The following is a 23,594-nucleotide window of genomic DNA, read 5'->3' as shown; positions in this document are numbered from 1 at the left end:
GAACACTTTGTTGGCAGGGAGTGGAGTGAGGAGATGGGTGGTGGAACAGGGGAAATGATATGTTGGTCACCACTGGTCAGTCCAAAAGCAGAGGGCATCCTCTTCAGGGGTTCTTATAAAGCTGAAAAAAAAAAAAGAAAGGTGGAAAATGTCAGCATTTCTCTAAATGAGAGAAAAGTTAATGAGATGAACATGTTTTAAATGAAATTCACACTTTGTTAACAAGCGTTTTTGAGTCTCACCAACTTGTAGTGTCAGAATACCACGTGGTTATTTATCACAGGCATCTCTAGATTAAATTAAATTTATTTAATGGATTTAATATTAAATTTATTTAATAGATTTTCTTCAGATTCTTGCACGATTTTTTGGAGGTTCCTTAAGTGGCTTCCAGGCCTGGCCTCGCTGGTCCTAAATGTACCAAAATTGGACGAAACTTGAAAAAATGACTTGGGTAAAAGATTGAGGTTGGGTGGTCAGGTTGTAGGTAGAGAGATGAACTCTTACAGAAAAAATCTGCCCAGACATCCCTTGGGACTTGAACTGCTCCTTTTTTTTTAGGAACACTTTTTTGGCAGGGAGTGGAGTGAGGAGATGGGTGGTGGAACAGCAGAAATGCTCAGTTGGTCACTACTGGTCAGTCCAAAAGCAGTGGGCATCCTCTTCAGGGGTTCTTATAAAGCTGAAAAAAAAAAGAAAGGTGGAAAATGTCAGCATTTCTCTAAATGAGACAAAAGTCAATGAGATGAACATGTTTTAAATGAAATTCACACTTTGTTAACAAGCGTTTTTGAGTCTCACCAACTTGTAGTGTCAGAATACCACGTGGTTATTTATCACAGGCATCTCTGTAAGAAATTTATTTAATAAAATTTATTTAAGGGATTTAATATTAATTTTTTTCAATGGATTTTCTTCAGATTCTTGCACGATTTTTTTGGAGGTTCCCTAAGTGGCTTCCAGGCCTGGCCTCGCTGGTCCTAAATGTACCAAAATTGGATGAATCTTGAAAAAATGACTTGGGGTAAAAGACTGAGGTTGGGTGGTCAGGTTGCAGGTAGAGAGATGAACTCTTACAGAAAAAATCTGCCCAGACATCCCTTGGGGCTTGAACTGCTCCTTTTTTTTTAGGAACACTTTTTTGGCAGGGAGTGGAGTGAGGAGATGGGTGGTGGAACAGCAGAAATGCTCAGTTGGTCACCACTGGTCAGTCCAAAAGCAGAGGGCATCCTCTTCAGGGGTTCTTATAAAGCTGAAAAAAAAAAAGAAAGGTGGAAAATGTCAGCATTTCTCTAAATGAGAGAAAAGTTAATGAGGTGAACATGTTTTAAATGAAATTCACACTTTGTTAACAAGCGTTTTTGAGTCTCACCAACTTGTAGAGTCAGAATACCACGTGGTTATTTATCACAGGCATCTCTAGATTAAATTAAATTTATTTAATGGATTTAATGTTAAATTTATTTAATAGATTTTCTTCAGATTCTTGCACGATTTTTTTGGAGGTTCCCTAAGTGGCTTCCAGGCCTGTCCTCGCTGGTCCTAAATGTACCAAAACTGGATGAATCTTGAAAAAATGACTTGGGGTAAAAGATTGAGGTTGGGTGGTCAGGTTGCAGGTAGAGAGATGAACTCTTACAGAAAAAATCTGCCCAGACATCCCTTGGGACTTGAACTGCTCCTTTTTTTTTAGGAACACTTTGTTGGCAGGGAGTGGAGTGAGGAGATGGGTGGTGGAACAGCAGAAATGCTCAGTTGGTCACTACCGGTCAGTCCAAAAGCAGAGGGCATCCTCTTCAGGGGTTCTTATAAAGCTGAAAAAAAAAAAGAAAGGTGGAAAATGTCAGCATTTCTCTAAATGAGAGAAAAGTTAATGAGGTGAACATGTTTTAAATGAAATTCACACTTTGTTAACAAGCGTTTTTGAGTCACACCAACTTGTAGAGTCAGAATACCACGTGGTTATTTATCACAGGCATCTCTAGATTAAATTAAATTTATTTAATGGATTTAATATTAAATTTATTTAATAGATTTTCTTCAGATTCTTGCACGAATCTTTTGGAGGTTCCCTAAGTGGCTTCCAGGCCTGGCCCCACTGGTCCTAAATGTACCAAAATTGAATAAAACTTGAAAAAATTACTGTGACCTTGGAACTACTTGTGCTCAAAGAGAGAGTTGTTCACCTGTCAAACACAGCACAGGAAGCTGAGAACAGAGGTGGAACAATTTGCTTCTCAGGGTCCCACCTGAATTCTTAACTTTGAAGAAAGCCCAACTCCTAAAACATGGATTTTCTGCTTTATCTGGGAATTCTCAATAATGCTTTCAATACCCAGCTCCTTTATAAATAGGAATTAAATTCTATGTCTCAAGAGTGTCATATCCATGTAAATCCAGCTTGATTTATGCTCTGAATGGAACCACATTCCTTTGTCACAGACCAGTTTTGAGGGAATGATTTCTCCCCCCTCTCACAGCCCAGGCTCCAGCCTGGCATTTCCTCAGCATCTCTCCTATTCAGCCAACAATCCAACTTCCTCAACCCCCTCCAGGTGAATTTTGCAGGAGTTTTACTCTCATCTCCTCTCTATAACTTCTCTTACTGGTGCATTTTTTTTCCCCACACTGAAATTCTCTCTGCAAGGCCCATGCCTACTTCACAAACTCCCTTTGAAGGAATTTGGTAGGAATTTCCCTTCCCTTGGCCACAAATGTGTGCATAGAAGTGTCTGAAAACCAAAACACCATTTTTCTAGCATTTTTAAGTCTTCTGTCTTAGAAACCTGGTGGTGTTACACACTCTAAATGTATTACCCCAACGATATGGTGGATGTTTTCCCCAAGTTCTTACACTCCGTGCACTTTTTTGTTTCTATATTGCAAACATCAGTGCAAGACACTGATCTCTGGGGTGTGTTACTTGGAGCATTTTCATGGAAAAAAAAAAAAAAAGGACTCAGAAAGGTTGGTACAATGCAGTGCATGGGTTAAACACAGCACAGGGGAGTACTGTGTGGATCAACAACCAGAAAAGTCTGGAAGGGGAAAGAAAGATTGTTGTACAGTCATACAGATTAATGCCCCACGTGTCTGTGCAGCAAGTTTTGATAAATATGTTTGCAAGCTTCCCTTCCTCCTGCAACTGGGAGTGAGGACAACAAGTTAGGGGGTGGGTGTGGTGGAAAACTGTCCCCTCCAGAAGCTCCAGGACACACAGGTTGTGTGGTTGTCCTCTCCAGAACTACCAGGACACAGTGACAGGGGAAGTTGGTGGTTGTCCCCTCCAAAACTCCTAGGACACAGAGGGCAAGAAGGTTGGTGGTTGTCCCTTTCACAGTTCCCACCAAACACAAAGTGGTGGGTTGGGGTGGGTTGATGGCTGTCACCCCTCAACACACTGTCAAGGTGTTGGCAGGTGTCCCCTCCACAGCCCCCAGGACACATTGGAAGGAGAGTGCTGGTTGTCCCCCTCAGAACTTCCAGGACACATGGGTGGGGTGGGTTGGTTGTTGTCCTCTCCAGAACCTCCAGGACACACAGGGCCAGAAGAATGGTGGTTGTCCCCTCCACAGCTCCCAACCCGTATGTGGGGACTGTGTGGGGACTGTCCCCTCCCAAGCCTCACATAGTGGTGAGGTGTTGGCAGCTGTCCCCTTTGCACCCCTCAGGACACATGGGTGGTGGAGGGTTGTTGGTTGTTCCCTCTAGAATCCCTCAGGAAACACCATCAGGACAAGGGAGTTGGCAGTTGTCCCCTCCACAGATTTTAGGACACCCCAGCAGGATTAATGGGGGAGTTGGTGGTTGTATCCCCAGGACACAGAGCTGATTGTCACCTCTAGAGCCCCCAAGGCCCAGCGGGTGTGTGTGTGTGTCTGGGTCTTGGTGGTTGTCCCCTCTGGAGCACCCAGCACAGTCTGTGGGTTTCCCATCTAGAATCCCCCAGGACAGGGCATCAATTGGGGGGGTTGGTGTGTGTGTCCCCAGAGCCCTCAGCACACACCCAACCATGGGGTTGGTGTTTGTCCCCCCAGCACACACCAGATGAGGGGTTCAGTGTTTATCCCTCCAGCACACACCTGACAGGGGGTTTGGTGTTTGTCCCCCCAGCACTCACCAGACAGGAGGGTTGGTGTTTATCCCCCCAGCACTCAACAGACCACAGGGTTCGGTGTTTGTCCCCCCCAGCACACACCGGGCTGTGGGGTTGGTGTTTATCCCCTCAGAACACACCGGGCTGTGGGGGACTGGTTGGTGTTTGTCCCCTCAGCACACAGCTGACAGGGGGTTCGGTGTTTGTCCCCTCATCAAACACTGGACCATGGAGTCAATGCTTATCCCCCCAGCACACACCTGACAGAGGGCTTGATGTTTGTCCCCCCAGCAAACACTGGACCATGGAGTCAGTGTTTATCCCCCCAGCACACACTGGGGCAGGGGATCAGTGTTAATCCCCCCAGTACACACTGGGCCATGGGTTCAGTGTTCATCCCCACAGCACACACTGGGTTCAGTGTTCCCACAGCATACACCAGGCCGTTGGGTTGGTGTTTATCCCCCCAGCACACACCAGGCTGTGGGGTTTGGTGTTTGTCCCCCCCAGCAAACACTGGACCATGGAGTCAGTGCTTATCCCCTCAGCACACACCGGGCTGTGGGGTTGGTGTTTATCCCCCCAGAACACACCGGGCCATGGGGGACTGGTTGGTGTTTGTCCCCTCAGCACACAGCTGACAGGGGGTTCGGTGTTTGTCCCCTCAGCAAACACTGGACCATGGAGTCAGTGTTTATCCCCCCAGCACACACCAGGCTGGGGGTTTAGTGTTTGTCCCCCCAGCACACACTGGGGCGGGGGATCAGTGTTAATCCCCCCAGTACACACTGGGCTGTGGGTTCAGTGTTCATCCCCACAGCACACACTGGGCTGGGGGGTTCAGTGTTCCCACAGCATACACCAGGCCGTTGGGTTGGTGTTTATCCCCCCAGCACACACCAGGCTGTGGGGTTTGGTGTTTGTCCCCCCCAGCAAACACTGGACCATGGAGTCAATGTTTATCCCCCCAGCACACACCGGGCTCTGGGGTTGGTGTTTATCCCCCCAGAACACACTGGGCCATGGGGGACTGGTTGGTGTTTGTCCCCTCAGCACACAGCTGACAGGGGGTTCGGTGTTTGTCCCCTCAGCAAACACTGGACCATGGAGTCAGTGTTTATCCCCCCAGCACACACCAGGCTGGGGGTTTAGTGTTTGTCCCCCCAGCGCACACTCGAGCAGGGGATCAGTGTTAATCCCCACAATACACACTGGGCCATGGGTTCAGTGTTCATCCCCACAGCACACACTGGGCTGGGGGGTTCGGTGTTCCCACAGCATACACCAGGCCGTTGGGTTGGTGTTTATCCCCCCAGCACACACCAGGCTGTGGGGTTTGGTGTTTGTCCCCCCAGCGCACACTCGGGCAGGGGATCAGTGTTAATCCCCCCAGTACACACCAGGCTGGGGGTTTAGTGTTTGTCCCCCCAGCACACATGGGACCATGGGGTCTGGTGTTTGTCCCCACAGCAGCCCCCGGGATGGGGGTTCTCTCTCTGTCCCCTCAGGGCTCTGTGTGTGTGCATGTGCATGTGCCACACAGGTGTGTGCACCACATGTGTGTGTATGTGTCACACGTGTCACATGTCACACTTATGTCACACATCTACGTGTCACACCCATGTGTGTCACCTGTCACACCCGTGTGTGCATGTCACACCCACTCTCCTCGTTTGCGTCACACTCGTGTGCATGTCACACCTGTGTGTGTGTCACCCGTGCGTGTGTCACCCGTGCGTGTGTGTGTGTCACACGTGTGTGTGTGTGTCACACGTGTGTGTGTGTCACACGCGTGTGTGTGTGTGTGTGTGTGTGTGTGTGTCACACGTGTGTGCGTGTGTCACTCCCGCTCTCCTCCCGCCGCCGCTCGGTAGGGGGCGGCCCTGGGGCCCTCTCTCCGCCGCCGCCCGTCCCAAGGGCCAACGCGCCCCAAAGTCCCCTCAGGGCCGATGCCGCCAGCTCCGCGGCGCCTCCTCCGCGCCCTCTTCAGCTCCGCCGCCAGGATGGGCGACTTCACCTCCCGGTTGCCGCAACAGGGAGAAGCGCTGCCCGGCAGGAACCAACGCCTCCCGGTTCCAGGTAGACACCGCACTCCTTTTATATTTTCCCCCTTTCTGCCGGGACGGGACGGGACAGGGGGGGAGTTGAGGTGAAGCCGCGCTCCGCTCCTGCCCCGCGCCCTGAGGCCGCGGCTTTGCGCATGCGCGGAGCCCTTCGGCACCGGGGTGAGGGGGCGGTGGGCGCTGCTGCGCATGCGGGGAAGGGGGAGCGGGGGAGATGGCGGGGGGCGGCCCGGGGCTGTCAGGCACCGGCGGGAGGGTCTGGGTGCTTGGGGAGAGCGTTCGGGTCGCGGTTCGTGAGGACACGGAGGGGATCGTTTCTGGAGCTGTTTTTTTCTCCCGGCCGGGTGTGACTTCTGCGTCGAATTCTGCTGCCCGCCGCGCTAGGCCTGGTTTTGAACTCCGTCACTTTAATTTTTTTAAAAAATAAAAATATCTCAGACATCGAGGTGCTGGAGTGTGTTGGGGAAAAGGTCTGGAGAAGAAAATCTGCTGAAGAGAGGCTGAGGGACATGGGGGTGTTCGGCCCGGAGCAAAGGAGGCTGAGGGGAGACCTTGGGAGACCCTCGGGAGTGAGGGGGGAGTTGGGCTCCTGCCCCGATTTCCAAGCCATGGGCTGAGGAAATGGCCACAAGATGTGCCAGGGGAAGTTGATGAGGAGATGAGGAGAAAATTCTTCGCTGAAAGGGTTGTTAAACACTGGGATAGGCTGCCCGGGGCAGTGGTGGAATCACCATCCCTGGAGGTGAAGCCAGGGAGATGTGGTGCTGAGGGAGGTGGTTGAGCACTGGACTCGGTGCAGTCAGATTAATGTTTGGACTTTATGATTTCAAAAATCTTTTCCAAGCAGAATGATTTTGCAATTCTGTGAAAATAATGCCTGGGTGTGATGTGGATGGCCTGGCCCTAATATATTTGTTCTTAAGTTCTTACTGATTCTTTCAGCGATTCTCCAGTACTTTTTCTTTCATTCTGACTGTGTGCTGACAGAATATCAACCCAGAATGAAGTGATTTTGCCTTCTGTCAACCCTCCTAGGAACTAAAAATATTGCCTGATGACTGTCATCACCCTTGGGAGTTACAGTGGCAGATAGGTGTTCTAACATAGGTGATCATTCTCCTATTGTGCAAGGTTTTAATTCATATTTATCTTTGCTCCGGGCACCTGAAGTCCGTAAAAAGTCTGTGACCTTAAAAAAATAAATATTAAAACACATCAGGTACTTAAGTGCTGGTGGGGGAATAATAAATGGGTGATGGCATAACACAGCAGTAAAAGAGGTGTTTGAGAGCATAACAAAGTCTTACGTTGTGTAGATATTTGTTAAAATGCTGAAGGCAGCAAGAAGGTAATAGTGAAATTAAAAGGTAGCAGAAAGGCTATTTTATGTCTGGCATGGAGAAGGTGGACTGAAAAGGAGTGGGGCAAAGATGGGGGTGATATCATTAGGGTAATGAACTCTGGAGATGATACCAAGGGTAGGAGCACCTTGCCTACACTAAAGTGGCACCTTCACGTTGTAGTGGGTAAAACCCTGGGCTGAAGATAACTTCACAGGCAGAGTAATTTTGTGCTGCTGTACACAAAGCATCCTTATAAGGCCAATTTTTGGTTTTTTTCTGACATTTTCTATGGCTGGTTGTGATATTATGTGCTTAAAACCAGCATGGACCTCCACTGAATAGCAAAGTTAAGGTGTAAACTACTTTCAGAAGAGAGAGGCAATTTAAATTAAACACTGCTTAAGTTTTAACATCTCTTTTGTGCAAATTGCTCTCAGGTTGCAGGATCCCAGGAGCCTGGGTTGCCAGGGTGCTCCAGTCCTGCCCCTTTACCAGTGTTTTGCTGTCTTCTGGCCTCTCCTCCACGAGAAGGTTTTCCTCATGTCCAATATGAACAATTTATGGCAGGCAGTGGCTGCTGCCCTTCCCAATACTGTTGAGAAGGGTTTGTCTGAGTTCTTTTCACTCCTTATGAAGCTGCTCTAAGATTTCCCAGCTGAAACACTCCCAGCTCCTGCAAACTCTGTAGGTTTGTGCTCTGTGGGCTGCTGACCAACTCGACCTCTCAGACCCTTTACATTTTATTACTGTCTCTCTTCAACTGAGGGTCCCAAAACTGCAGGTGAGATTTCAGGAGAATCTTAGCAGCATGTCCTAGAAGGGAGTGTTTTTTTCCTTACTCGTGCTCCTTGTAATGCTGCCCAGTGCAAGTTTGCTTAATTTGCAACAGGAGCACCTTGCTACCTCGTAATTAACCTGGCAACCAGCGTCCTTACCAGTCCTTTCCTGCAGGGCTAAGATTGTCTTACTCTAGTGCAGAACTTGCACTCTTTTTTCTCCTCCTTGACTTTCACGAGGTTTCTCCTGCTGCAGACCTGAAGTTTTTCAAGGTCTCCTTGCCCTGAGGCTCTGCTGTTTGGCAGGGCCACTCTCCCTCTCTGCTTAGTGTTGCCCTCAAATTTGCTGAGTGTGTTTGCTGTCACATCCTTCATGTTATTGTTGAAAATATTGAATGATATTGGCCCCAGAATTGGCCCCTGGGGGTAACCTGCTCCACACTAGACATGAAGATATTGATCACTGCCTTTTGAGGCTGGTGGCCCTGCCAATTCCTGTCGTGTCTAGTGCCTGGCAGCCTGTTCCTACAGCCAGGGCTTTCTCAGCTTCCAAATGCAAATCCTCTTGGAGATGGTGTCAGAAACCCTGCTAAAGTCAACATGCATTACATCCACTGCTTTCCCCTCACTGCAGAGCCAATCATTCCCTTGGAAAAGCCACCCAGCTGGTCAAGCATGATTTGCTTTTGGTAAATGTGTTGACTATTGCTAATTACTTTCTTGTTCTCTTTGTGTTTGGAAATGATTTCTAAGAGGATGCACTCACTCTGGGATCTTTCCTGGGAGGGAGCCAGGCTGAGCCTTCTATAGTCCCTCAGTCCTCTTTTTTCCCCTCCTTAATGGCTGCTACTATTGCCCATTTCTCCTCCTCATAGATCTCTCTCTTACCAGTTTTTTTCTAGGCATCATTCTATCTGTCACAGTTTGTGTCACCTGTGGTCACACCAGCAAGGTTCTTCTACAGCTCTGGAAAAACTCCACGTAGCTTCTTGGACATTTATCTTCTTTAAATAACCACAACTCATTTTTCCCACATTGCTGCTTTTCTTTCTGACTGTGCCAGGGCATGCAGAGGTTTAGGAGCAGTCTTTGTTTCAGAAGACTGAGGCAAAAGAGGTCTTGAGTACCAGAGGTCTTTCTGTCCCACTTTTAGGCTGTCTTCTGTATTCAGCAGCACATCCACATTTTCTCTGAGCTTCTTTTTACTCTTATAATCTTTGTGGGATGATGTCTTACTGCTGGTTTTGTCCCTGACTAGTTTTAACTCCAACTTGGACCTTTCTGATTTTGTGCCTAGATGCTTAGCAATGCTTTTAAATGTCTCTTTGTTAATTGTTATTTTATCTCCTTGCATGCTTTCCCTTTGCACTTGAGTTCATGAAGGAGCTCTGTATTTCTGATGAAGTCCCCAGCTTTGCTGCATGCCATTTTGTTCCTGAGTTCTCTTAGAAAGTTTTTATCAAAATGAGATGACCTTGAAGGCACTTTCTGCCTTTGGCAGAGGCTCAGGGGCCTCTACCTAGCAATTCCCTAAATAAACCAGAGTCCAAGCTCTGAAAGTCCAAAATGCTAAATGTGCTCCTCACTTTTCTGTGCCAGGTCTCCAATTCTGATCACATCACAGGTGTGTGACCAGACAGACCTGGACATCTGAGTCTCCTTTCTGAGCCAAACTCTGCCTTGGTGTGCAGACACTTGAGGAAGAAATCTGCCAGCTCTTTCTTTGAAGTGGTAACTCTCAGGAATCCTAATCCAGTGACCTGGGGTATCCATCCTGCTCATCCTCAGTGGTGTTGAGAGCCTCTAATTATTTCTTAGGTGAAAAGCTGTAGAGAATTTGGCTTCTTGGCTGCCTGATCTCTTTTAAGATCCTGTTGCTCTCTTGCTCCTCATCCCTGAGGAGCTCCAATGTGCTTCATTCTTTTTGCAACTCCTTCCATTGCTTTGCAACAACCATGTCTGCCAGAGCCACCTCTTGAATGTGAGGCTCCTGCCACTGCTCCAGGCTCTCCCCACAGCCTCAGGGAGGTTTCTAAGTATCAGAGGTGTTTGGGTCAGGGAATTTTGTCCTGGAAGGTGCTTTCAGCAGCTGAGGGTTTTCTTCTTCCTTCCTTCCTTCTTCTTCTTTCCTTCTTTCCTTCTTTCCTACTTCCTTCTTTTTCCTTCCTTCTTTTTCCTTCCTTCTTTTTCCTTCCTTCTTTTTCCTTCCTCGTTTTCCTCTCCTTCTCCTTCTCCCCCTTCCCCTTTCCCTTTCCCTTTCCCTTTCCCTTTCCCTTTCCCTTTCCCTTTCCCTTTCCCTTTCCCTTCCCCTTCCCCTTCCCCTTTCCCCTTTCCCCTTTCCCCTTTCCCCTTTCCCCCTTTCCTCTTTCCCCCTTTCCCCTTTCCCCCTTTCCCCCTTTCCCCCTTTCCCCCTTTCCCCCTTTCCCCCTTTCCCCCTTTCCCCCTCTCCCCCTTTCCCCCTCTCCCCCTTTCCCCCTTTCCCCCTTTCTCTTTTCTCCCTTCCCCTTTTCCTTTTTCCCTTTTTTCCCTTTTCCTTTTTCCCTCCCCAGCTCAGACTTCTTTGTCACACTCAAAAGAGAGGAGAAGCCACCTGGGTGACAACTTCAGCCTGAAAGTTGCATTTAATCATCTCGTGAAAAGCTGAATTCTGGTTTTGTTCCTTTGTAACCTGCTGACTGCAGGACTGGGAGAGCTCTGACCTTGTCTGCATAACTTTCTTTTTGTTTTATCCTAATTTAGGAGCTCACCCTAAGAAAATGAGGCAGCTGAACCTCATATATCCCACGGATTTCTGTGGAATGACTGGAAGCAGTTGGTTTGTGATACACAGGGTTGTGTTTGTAGTAGTGAGTTTGATGGGGATAAAACACCCTACTGTGAGCTCAAAACAATACAAACATTAATAAGCTTCACAGACTCTTTTTGTAATCAAGTTGGATTTTGCTGAGCTTCAACAAATTTCAGAATCTGGGACTTAGAGTTAGTTGTGCTGTTTTTCTTCCCTTGCAGTAGAGCTGCTGCACTCATTTCTGAAAAATTATTTCTTTCATATGATTTCTGTAAAATGGTGCAGCACAATGTTGTGCTTTGTGGTAAAATCCCTTCTTATTTATTGCTTCTGCCTTTCTGTATAACTCTGCTTTTCAGAATTCATTTTAGTTACATTACTGCTGAAACCTGGTTGTGCTTTTTAAGTACATGAGTATATTTTGCTTGCACTTTTAATTGACTATTTTATTTTATGTTAGTGGTAGGATCTGTGATCATGTAGAAGGAACCTCCTGTGAAAGATATTGTATAATGATGTGTGTGTATATATATATATACACATATATAAGCATACATACACATACATTGACATATATATAGAGACAAACACACACTTTTTTTTCTAGATAGCCTAATATAGGAGAGTATAGTAAATTAAAAGGATGTTTTGTCCCCCTGGTCCCAATGAGAAGTATCAGGTGGACTGTTTATAAGGGCCTGGAGTGATAGGATGAGGGGCAATGGGTTTAAATTAGAGAAAAGCAGATTGGGGTAGGATGTGAGGAGAAAGTTCTGTCCCATGAGGGCAGTGGAACAATGGCACAGGGTGCCCAGGGAGGGGGTTGAGGCCTCATCCCTGGAGATGTTCAAGGTGAGGCTTGAGGAGGCTCTGAGCACCCTGATCTGGGTGAGGGTGTCCCTGAGACTGCAGGGGTTGGACTGGGGGAGCTTTAGAGCTCCCTTCCCACCCAAATTATTGATTTTGTGCCTCTCTGTGGTCTCAGCTCTGTTTCTGGCAGAGGTCTCAGCACTGAACATACCCATCTGCAGTGGGTAACTTTTCTTAGGCAGTTAAGCAGTTTTTAGGCAGCACAAAACAAAAAGTACAGCTCATGGGTAGGCATGATTATGATTGTTTAAACCTATTAAGAGTCTTAGCTTTATATTTATAGATGAATAGAGCAATAATTACAAATGTGGAGGAGGTAACGGGGAACTTTAGTCTGACCTTTTGTAGGAAAAAAGAGCACAGCATTTCCGTAAATTAATTCTTGCTTGATTCAGATCATGCTCTTTAAAGAAAACATTGATTTAAAATGTTGTTTGACAGAGGATCCACAGCAAAATTTCGTCATTTGTTCCAGTGTTTTCCTGACTGTCTCCATTAAAAAAGCTGCAGATTTTGAGTCATGTTGTTATGGTGCAACTCCAGCCATTGCAGCTTCCTACAGGTTTCTTCAGAAAGCTGAAAAGCACAGTACTAGATGTTTTCTGGTTTTCAGAATCACCTTTAGGTCATAATGAAATTGGTGCTTAGCCTATTTTTTTAAAAAAGCAAAGACTTAACTAAAAGTAAAAAAAAAACTTAACAAACTGAGCAAAATGATTTTTTTTGTTGTCAGCAATGAGTCCATTTTCCAAGAAATTTATTAATTATTTCTTTTTATTAAATGTTTCTTTTATTAAATTAAAATTTAAATCTTTTATTAAACATTTATGAAATGTTTCTTTTCCTTAAGCAGTCATTAATTACTGAAGGTCTTCCTTGACTTTTGGATATTAGACCTAGACACAGAACTTTACCACTGAGAATGTTTGTGTCAGCTGCAGCCTTACTTTTACTCAGTGTTTTCTTGTTTGTGTGGCAGAAGTCAGATAACATTTTGGGTTGAAGTGTTGCACTCAGAGCTTTGTGTTTAAGTGATGAACTCCTCATACCTAAGAGCTTTTTCAGTCATTGCTATAATGCCTGAGTCTGTTTTATGAATTAATGTGCATTTGCTTTGATTATTTCAGTCCGAGTCTCTGAATTTTACATGAAACTCATCCAGCAGTGAATTTGATTTCTGTGTGGAAATTATATTTCAACTTGACATCCTGAACTCCAGAAAAAGTCACACTGAATGGTTTTGCTGAGACAGCCAGAGAAGGATGTGGCTCGGGGCATAGGAACTTGAGATTTTGTCAGGTTTCTAGTTTTACTCTCCTTGTTTTACTATGATTGTCTTCAGATGTAGCTGCAATATTTTAGGTTTAGTTGCCTTGGTGTGATTAAATCAAATACATGATTTGTATTAGGTAGCTCTGCCTAAATTCAGGTCAGCTCAGGTCCCAATTTGTATGAGAAACTGGTGGAAAGGATTAAAGGGGATGGAGCAGACTCTTCTCAGTGGTGATAAAAACAGAGTGACTCTTCTCCCTGATGCCCCATGGATAGACAAGAGGCAGCAAGTACAAGCCAAAATGCAGGAAATTCCATTGCAAGGTCAGAAGAAAATCTTTTTTTCTCCAAGGCTGGTTGAACAGAGGAATGAGTTGCCAGGAGAAGTTGGAGCTTCTCCATTCTTGGAGGTGGTCAGAACCTTATAGAACCCAGTCCTGAGCAACCTGCTCTGGCTGACCTGGCTCTGAGCAGTGGTCTAGGTTATTTCCAGAGGGTGAGAATCATAGAATCCTAGAATTGGCTGGGTTGGAAGGGACCTCAGAGCTCATCAAGTCCAACCCTTGATCCACTCCCCCCGTGGTTCCCAGCCCATGGCACTGAGTGCCACATCCAGGCTCTTTGGAAATATCTCCAGGGATGGAGAATCCACCCCTTCCCTGGGCAGCCCATTCCAGTGTCTGATCACCCTCTCCAGAAAGAAATTCTTTCTCATGTCCAACCTAAACCTCCCCTGGCACAACTTGAGACCTCTTGTGCCCTCTTGTCTTGCTGAGAGTTGCCTGGGAAAAGAGCCCAACCCCCCCCTGGCTCCAACCTCCTTTCAGGGAGTTGGAGAGAGTGATGAGGTCTCCCCTGAGCCTCCTCTTCTCCAGCCTCAACACCCCCAGCTCCCTCAGCCCTTCCTCACAGCACTTGTGCTGGATCCCTTCCCAGCCTCCTTGCTCTTCTCTGGACCTGCTCCAGCACCTCAAGCTCCTTCCTGAGCTGAGGGGCCCAGAACTGGACACAGGACTCAAGCTGTGGCCTCACCAGAGCTGAGTACAGGGGTCCCTTCCAACTTCCTGATTCTCTGAATCCTCTGTAAATCTACACCTGTAGCTGTGGTGGGAGCAGCAGTGTCCATCTTTTCTGGGATACTCCAGCAGTTACAGAATACTCTTAGGTTTTTGATCCTCCTCTCTTGGGAGGCTGAAACCACATCCTAAGCAGATAAACCAAAAAATCAGCCAACACATACTGCTGGTATTTTTTAAGTGACTGGGGGAGGGTGGACACAAACCCTCAAATCTGTTTATTTTTGCCACCCTGATTTGCATTTCTGCCTATAAACAGTTGGACCCATTGCAGAGTGGGACATTCTCTTGGTCTCCCAGGTCCTCCAAGTCCAAGTGGTTGCAAAATACCCTTCTGAAATGTGTTCCAGTTTTCCCCAGGCTGAGTGGAGCTGTGTCAGTTTTTTCTTAAAGTACTCAGAGAATGTACTCCAGCTTGACAACAGGGATCACTTGCTCTTCCTTCAGAGACAACACTTCTTCACATCAAATTTATGCAGAACATAAACAGGTATTTTATGGGGATGTCTTCACTCTTCCCCTTCTCTCCCCTGCCTGCTGAAGTAGCACTTGCTTTTCACAGGCTATAGACAGCTTGAATTCCACCCCAAGTAACTGCATGTGCATGAGGAATTGTACAGCTTTTATTCTTACTGGGAGTTTATTTCACAAGAGATTTTTAAATTAGATGATTTTAGGTATCTTAAGTCCCTCTAGGGGTTGTTTAGTTGGTTTCTAATGTTGCATTTAGTTTGAGGGCTTTTGGAGCCTGATGGTTTCCAAACAGAGTAAAAAAAAAATATTCAGAAGCAGAACTAACCCTTTAAATTGTTTTGCTTCTATACCTGTTTGTTTTAGTGGAATTTCTTTCCATGCTAATATTTTTTTCTGGTTTTTTTCCATTTTTTTAACCCCTGAGGGGAAATTCTTGTGGTCATACCTTCTTGTGGTCTGGTCCTTCCATTTGTCTCATCCCATGGAGCAGGATGGAAAGGAGCTGAAGCTGAAAGACCATAACATTCCTTCCACCTGTTCCTAGCCTGATACAAAGACTTCCCAGTGGAATATGATCCCTGGGGAAAAATCCAGGAATTTTCTCAACAGTTCCTGAAGCTGGATTGTCATTCAAGTTTAAATTATTCTGACTTGGAACAATGCTGGGGCAAAGCCTCCTGGATATCCCTGAGCTGGGATTATTGAATATTCTTAAATCATCAGGACTTTCCTACCAAGGGCAAATGGCAAAATGGAGAAGTGATGAACAGGATGTGCCTGAGCATGGCTTGGAAATCTCCAGGTTCTTGTAGCCTCTTCATACTGTGCAGAACAAGGGCAAAAAATAGCTGGTCCCTTATGTTTATTCTGTGACTAAATATGTATGCAGCCTTGAGAAGTTTTAAACAGATTTTCCCTGATATTCTGACAGTTTGCTGAATTGTGCAAGGCACAAGGTTTTGCAGTAGAATTGCAAACTAAAATGTAAGCTTAATGATTTCTAAGATATTTTTTTCAGTGGAGCAGAAGGAATGATGTGGAAAAAAAAATGGAACACATTTTTTCCTTGAGTGATTAAAAAAGTTTTAATCATTTAAAGTTTAAATGGGCAAATGGAAACTTTTTTTCCAGACATTAATTTAGTTTCACTATATTGTAAGTCTAAAATAGAGTTTCTGGAGTGAGATTATGCCTTCAGAGCAAAGCTTACAAAGGAAATAAAATTCCTCCTAAGGTTTAGAAAGATTAATTTCTTAAAGTTTTCCAGCACTTTATTTACCTGATAGTGTTTGACATCAAGAATTCACTACTCACCCATTTTTTACTGACATTTATATGGAAATATGGGCCAAAAATTGTGAGATCTGATGTCCACTGAAGCACAGTTCAGGAGTTCTGGAGACTGTTGAATAACAGTGTCAGATGTAGTTGAGAGTTTCTCAAATTTCAAATCACCTTTCCAATTCAGAAGAGTTAATTACTTATTTCTTCAGTCTAAGAAACAATCTGCCATCCATTTCCATAAATTATTAAATTTCATTAAAATTTTGCCTGCCTGTGCTGAGATTTGAATCCAAAAGGATGTGAAGTCGGGTGGGGAAGCACCTTCAACCCAGCAGTGGTTTAGCATCTGAAAAACAACTTTGGAAATTTGTGGTTGCACCTTTACAGCTGGGTGTGAGCTGGGTTTGTTGGGAATAAGGTGGCTGCTGGAATTGGAAAAAAATCCAGGAATTCCTTTTTAATCACCCGTCACATTTACATTGTGGAAGGAGTTACAAGGAGAGGCAAAGGTTAAGTCAACCTAAAGGGAGTTTTTTTGCTGTTTGCATGTGCTTTTTGCTTTTGGCAGCTGGAAAAGAGAAAAAAAAAAGGATGTTTGTTGATTTAAAAACATATAGGAGCTGCACATCCACCTGGCAAATGCCAGCAAGGTAAAGGCCACCCCAGTGAAACCCCAAGCACTTGCTTATCACCTCAAGAGAAAGAGCCACCACAGTCATCTTCCTGGCCAAACAAAAAAAAATAGAAAATAAAATAAAAAAAAAATACTTCTTGTCCAAGTCTCTGGGGGTTCCTGAGGGAGTACTTGGCATGCAGCTCACAGTGTGATGTGTGCACTGGCACGAAGCAGCCCTGCACAAAGCTCTGCCCCCAGGATTGTGGTGGGGAGGGTGTGGGGGAAGCTCTCCCCAGGGTTTCTCTTGGCAACAGCAGCAGGGTTGCTGGGAAACAGAATGACTGAAATGGGGAGAAACTTTACCCAACTGGCAGCCTCTTGAATGCAAATAAGGCTGGAAGGAGACTCCTCTTGCTGATCCTGTGATTTCCCTCTCCGCGAGGAAAACTGAATCCAGGGATTCTTTATTCAGAGGGTGATGTGTGGATGCTGCTCTGAGGAATCATTTGAAGTTGGGTAATAAAAGGGGATAATTATTTCCAGGCAAAAGGAGCATGGTTGTACACAGGATTCACGTTCAGTTCATTGCTTCCTTAGTTCTTCAGCCTCTGCATATACTTGTACCCCAAGCTGTTCTCCCTTACTTACAGATAACAGGAAAAAAACTGGGTCTGATTGTCCCTAAAACACAAGACCCTGACCAATTTTTTGGTAAGAATGCAATGCAAATTGACCACAAATCCCATCCTGGCCCTCAGGAGTAGGCCACCCCTTTGACAGACTGATTCCATCAGTCCAGTCTGTAAATGCCCGTGCCATCTCAAGAGCCATTCCCCATTTATCCCACCTTTTTGTCCTTGCATTCCAGAGGTAACCTCCTTCACACTCAAGGCTACCTACTGGTATGCCAGCCCCCAAATTTTGCCAGCAACTTCTTCCAATTGTAGAGGTTTGTAATACCCACTGGTGATTCCTGTTACCTGTTTCATGTCTTTGTTGTCTTTCATGTCTTTGTTACTCTCCCTCTCTTCTCAGGGCCATCAGTCTCCTTGATTTGTTCCTCCACAAACATAACCCAGTGGTTCTTTATTCAGAGGGTGATGTGTGGATGCTGCTCTGAGGAGTCATTCAAAGTTGGGTAATAAAAGGGGATAATTATTTCCAGTCAAAAGGAGCATGGTTGTACACAGGATTCTCGTTTAGTTCGTTGCTTCCTTAGTTCTTCAGCCTCTGCATATACTTGTACCCCAAGCTGTTCTCCCTTACTTACAGGTAACAGGAAAAAAACTGGGTCTGATTGTCCCTAAAACACAAGACCCTGACCAATTTTTTGGTAAGAATGCAATGCAAATTGACCACAAATCCCATACTGGCCCTCAGGAGTAGGCCACCCCTTTGATAGACTGATTCCATCAGTCCAGTCTGTAAATGCCCGTGCCATCTCAAGAGCCATTCCCCATTTATCCCACCTTTTTGTCCTTGCATTCCAGAGGTAACCTCCTTCACACTCGAGGCTACCTACTGGTATGCCTGCCTCCAAATTTTGTCAGTAACTTCTTCCAATTGTAGAGGTTTGTAATACCCATTGGTGATTCCTGTTACCTGTTTCATGTCTTTGTTGTCTTTCATGTCTTTGTTACTCTCCCTCTCTTCTCAGGGCCATCAGTCTCCTTGATTTGTTCCTCCACAAACATAACCCAGGGGTTCTTTATTCAGAGGGTGATGTGTGGATGCTGCTCTGAGGAGTCATTCAAAGTTGGGTAATAAAAGGGGATAATTATTTCCAGGCAAAAGGAGCATGGTTGTACACAGGATTCACATTCAGTTCGTTGCTTCCTTAGTTCTTCAGCCTCTGCATATACTTGTACCCCAAGCTGTTCTCCCTTACTTACAGGTAACAGGAAAAAAACTGGGTCTGATTGTCCCTAAAACACAAGACCCTGACCAATTTTTTGGTAAGAATGCAATGCAAATTGACCCCAAATCCAATCCTGGCCCTCAGGAGTAGGCCACCCCTTTGACAGACTGATTCCATCAGTCCAATCTGTAAATGCCCGTGCCATCTCAAGAGCCATTCCCCATTTATCCCACCTTTTTGTCCTTGCATTCCAGAGGTAACCTCCTTCACACTCGAGGCTACCTACTGGTATGCCAGCCCCCAAATTTTGCCAGCAACTTCTTCCAATTGTAGAGGTTTTGTAATACCCATTGGTGATTCCTGTTACCTGTTTCATGTCTTTGTTGTCTTTCATGTCTTTGTTACTCTCCCTCTCTTCTCAGGGCCATCAGTCTCCTTGATTCAATCCTCCACAAACATAGCCCAGGGGTTCTTTATTCAGAGGGTGATGTGTGGATGCTGCTCTGAGGAATCATTTAAAGTTGGGTAATAAAAGGGGATAATTATTTCCAGGCAAAAGGAGCATGGTTGTACACAGGATTCAAGGGCTTCTCAGTGCTGGGGGTTGAAAAAGGGATGTAACTTTTGAATTTGCCAAATTCCTGTGAAATAAACCTGTCAGTTATGAGAATGAAACAAGGTTATTTTTACACGGGTTATTTTTTTTTCCACTAGGGAATGTTTTGTATAATATTATGTGAATCCTGGGATACACTGGAATCCTTTGGCTACTTGTGTCCAGTTAGCAATAGTGCCATTTTTGCATGAGTAAGTTGACCTGCCACTCAGGTAACTGGTGATTTCTGACTCAGAAAATAAGAGGGTTGAGAGAAACATCTCTGTTTCTTCACTCAGTCTTCATGCTACTATTTAAAAGCATTTTGTGCTGAACATCTGAGATGCCATTTGGGACTGGGAAAGTCGAGTGAACAAATATTGTTTTTCAACCTGGTATTTGGCTGGCTTCATCCTAGTCCCACTAGCAAAAAATTAGCATGTGTGCTTCTGGAGAAGACAAAGTTGGTTTTAAACCTGGGGTGTTGCAGCTGGTCAGGTACAAGCAAGCTCTGCTAAAATACCATGGAATAAACCAGGTTGTTCCCTGAATCAAATCTGTGCCTCTCTGCCAATGGATATCAAGGGTAGAGACCTGGGGTTACCTTGCCCTTTGCTGCTTCTCTTCCCACACCAGATAGGAGAGTATGGGGGGGAAAATAACCTTGGTTTTGGTTTACATTGCACCAGGTACAGTGATAGAGCACTGGGATTGTTGAGTTGCTGCTGCAGGTATTCCTACAGCAATGGAGTTATTCTTTTAGAGGTAAAACAGGCATTTGTGTGTTTAATTCATCCCATGTTGAATGTCAGGAGACCAAAGAGGTGAATAGTTACCCCAAATGGACACTACTTTTAGTAGAACTGCAAAGCAGGATGGCAGAAAAAGAGCAGACTTGAAGGTTTGAGTCCACCCTCCTGCAGTCACTTCCAGAAGCAGCACCAGCAGCCCAGGGATGTGTTGGCTGATTTTTTTGTACACTAAAACCAAATCCCAACCCTGCTGAGACATCCCAGCACCTCCACTTCTCTTCTTCTCTCTCTTCTTCTGGGAGTAACCACGCAGGCTCCTTTTACTGGAGTTCAGCCAGAGCAGAACATGACTTTATAAAAAAAAAACAACCCACCCAAACAGACTGTTGGCATTGTTAGATTACCTGGAATGGTGTCTTTTTGTGTGCTGCAGGAAAAGCTCCAGGGTTTTTTCTTTTATATATGGTTGCCTTCAAAATGATGAAGGAAAGATGGCACCCAGAGGGTGACCAGGGCATGGATCAAGGTGGCAGCCAGAAGCTGATGGAAACCTTTGCAGGGGGAGGTTCAGGTTGGGTATTGAAAAAATTTCCTCACTGGAAGAGGATGAAACATTGGGAGGTGGTGGAGGCACCATCCTTGGAGGTGTTTAAAATCCTTATTTTTAAGTAGACAAATGCAGCATTTTTGTCCACTTACATGTAGACTGTGGGGTGCTGCAAACCTTGGAGAGGACCCTTACAGTCTGTGGAGTGTTTTGAACGTGATGCCACACTGATATTAAAGATTTTCCAGCATAATTCATCAGTTAGCAGGCACCATCCAGGGGAGACACCATCCCTGGAGGTGTTCAGAAGATGAGCAGGTGAGGTGCTGCAGGGGATGGCTTAGGGGTTAGGGGTTGTAGGGGGGACAGTTGGATGTGATGATCCTAGAGGTTTTTATCCAACCTTGATGGTTCTGTGAAATTCCTCTTCCTTCCCCTGGCTGCAAGGTGATGTCCAGTGACCAGCATCAATATTCTAACCAGCTGAAGTGCTCTGAGATGGATCCTGTCCTTGGGCAACCATGGAATGGTTGGGTTGGAAGGGACCTTTCCAGGACACCTCGTCCAACCCCCCTGCAGTGAGCAGGGACATCTTCATCTTGCTCAGCTTGCTCAGAGCCCTGTCCAACCCATCCTTGGATGTTGTCAGGGATGGAACATCCACCACTTCTGTAGGCAACCTAGGCCAGTATTTCAGCACCCTAATCTTGCACAATTTCTTCTTTCTAGCTATCCCAAATCTCCTGATTTAGTTTTAAATCATCACCCCTCGTGTTGCAGCAGGCCTTGCTAAAAAGTTGCTCCCTATCTTTCTTGTAAGCCCCCTTTAAGTATCAAAAAGTCTGCAATAATGTCAGGGTTTAACACTGGCCTGGCAATTAAACCACGTGACCGACGCTCTCTATTAATCTCTCTCTCCCCCCTGATAAGAAAGGAGAGAGAATAAGGGAGAGAGACTGATGGGTTGGGAACTAAACTACACAGCTTTAATGGAACAGGAATGATAAATAGGAAAAATGACTAAATCTATACAAATATACAAGAAAATGGATACCACGTTCCTCCTGCTTTTCCCCCAATAACTCTCACGTCACCACCGAGGCTGCAGGGCAGCCCTGGGAAAGTCCAGGCTGGAATCCTGGGGTCAGCAGCAGTTGGGAGCTGGAGGCAGGAACACACAGATTCAGGCTGGCATGGATCAGGAGCAGAGGCAGAGGAAGGGATGGAATCCTCCCAGGATGCTGGGGTGAGGGAATGGAAGCAGGAAAGGCAGGAAGGGCAGGCAGCCAGAAGCTGGAAGCGTGGCTTGGCCCTCGTGATCCCTCAAATTTATCCTGAGTATGAGGTGTATGGGATGGAATACTCTGTTTGGTCAGTTCTGGCATCTATCTTGTCCCTTCCTCCCCAAAGGAGGCTGCAGGTGGGACCTCTTTATGTTTTCCTCAGAGCTGAGCAGTGTCCTTGGCTCTGCACACCAGTCTCTAGCAGTAACTATAAACATCAGGTGTTACCAGTCCTAGAAACACACACTGTCTGAGAAACTTGCTGTTCATTTCAGCAAGTGCAACTACTTACAAGAGACTTAGTTAAAAGCAAAAGTACAAGACAGAAAATCACCTTTATCCTGGCCCAAACCAGGACAAATAAGTTCTTCCCAGAGCCTTCTCCAGGCTGAACAACCCCAACTCTTTCCACTTTTCCTCACAGGGGAGCAGCTCCAGCCCTCTGATCATTTTTCCTGCCTTCACCTGATGGTTCACAACCTTCCATGGGCCCTTGCCTTGTATTTTGATAATGTACCTGCTTATGTTGGTTAAATCACTGACAGGTCTGTCCCAGTCTTCCATTTGAAGGGTTTTCCTGGCATGAATTGCTTTGACCATTGAAAATATCCTTAGATTGTGACCCTATTATTTATTCCTCTTCTTATCTCATTTTCTGTCCCCATGATTACCATCTCTCAGGTTTTTTTTTATTCCCTCGACAAGAGGAGAAAATGGTTTCATGCCTTCTCCTGTCTTCCATTAAAGAGTAAAGCTGTTTTAAACTCTAATCATAAAACAGGTTACTTTCCAAAAGATACATCATAATCATACTTTTCAGCATGGTAGAGCTCTGGTATGTATGGTATTCTTACAGAAAAGGGTAAGTGCTATGGAGACTCATTGAAACTAGACATGATCCTGATTTATGGGCCAGTTCCATGGACAGATGAGCTCAGTGTAAACCAGGTGGGGATTTATAGCATAATAACTACTCCAGGTAGCTGCTGTGTGGTTGCCTTTGTTGTGCAGTGAATGCAAAGTAATTTGGTTTCACTGAAAGGGAAGCTCTGGTACATTTACTCCAGGGTTAAAAACTTCACTTACCACAAAAAGATGCTCTGATGTGTTGGGAATTTTGTTTGTGTGATTCATTTTTATCTTCTCTGTTCTTTTTGGGTTTTTTCGGTTGGTTTTTTTTTCCCCAGCACAGCACAACCCAAATTAGTGGAGGGAATAATGTTATTTAATGACCTATCCTTGCAGTTGCTATTCAGTGTAAAGTCTTCACATCTTTTCTTGCCCAAAGACTTTGGTTGCCCTGGGTCAAAATCTCTCTTTTTTTTTTTTTTTTGTTTGTTTGTTTCTTTTTCATTCTCTTCATGAAATATCAGTTCACAAAAACATAGTTTTTTCCTTTCCTTCATTTGATTTCCTTGTTTAATGCTTCTATACAATATTTGCCATAAGAAAGAAAAGAATTTCCAGAGTCAGGTGATGCTAAGTGAGAGTGATGTTGTTCACACGTGGAACTGGAGAAGTGCAGCAGTAAAACACCTCAAACTTCATCTGATTTGAGAGAAGATCAAGGCAGGACAGACCTTACATTAGGCTTCCATAAAGCAGATTTAAGGTTATTTGAATATTTTAGCCATTAACCTCTGTGTCTTTGCATTTCTTAGATGTGTAGTATTTGCTTTGGGTCTTTTTTTGGCTTAAAAAGGTGCTGTGGTTTAATTATTGTCCTCGTGTCAAATTTATGCCTTCAAAATAAACTGGTGTGCATCACCCTAGATACAGTTTTATGCAATTTTTATTGGATTTATTTTTACTTTGCAACCACTGAACTATTGGGATGGTAATTTCTTGTGTGATAGGCATTGTTTTATCTTTACATTCTAATAACTTATTTAATATGTGCA

The 23,594-nt window shown here is 45.2% G+C and overlaps 1 protein-coding gene across 2 annotated transcripts in view; it reads left to right on the top strand.

Moving 5' to 3' along the window:
- The first annotated feature begins 5,980 nt into the window (after positions 1–5,980).
- Positions 5,981–23,594, top strand: part of MSRA (methionine sulfoxide reductase A) — a 354,714-nt gene continuing 337,100 nt past the window's right edge. The window contains exon 1 of one of the 2 annotated variants that reach the window (XM_071742208.1): positions 5,981–6,175. In XM_071742208.1, the coding sequence (XP_071598309.1) occupies positions 6,046–6,175 (130 nt within the window). In that variant the 5' untranslated portion in view covers positions 5,981–6,045. The remainder of the gene's footprint in view (positions 6,176–23,594) is intronic. The other variant, XM_071742207.1, reaches the window with a different exon arrangement.

This window comes from Heliangelus exortis, chromosome 3 (genome assembly GCF_036169615.1).
Source record: "Heliangelus exortis chromosome 3, bHelExo1.hap1, whole genome shotgun sequence".
NCBI classification, from domain to species: Eukaryota; Metazoa; Chordata; class Aves; order Apodiformes; family Trochilidae; genus Heliangelus; species Heliangelus exortis.
The sequence above is the reverse complement of the archived record's forward strand: the minus strand, read 5'-3'. Positions and strand labels throughout refer to the sequence as shown.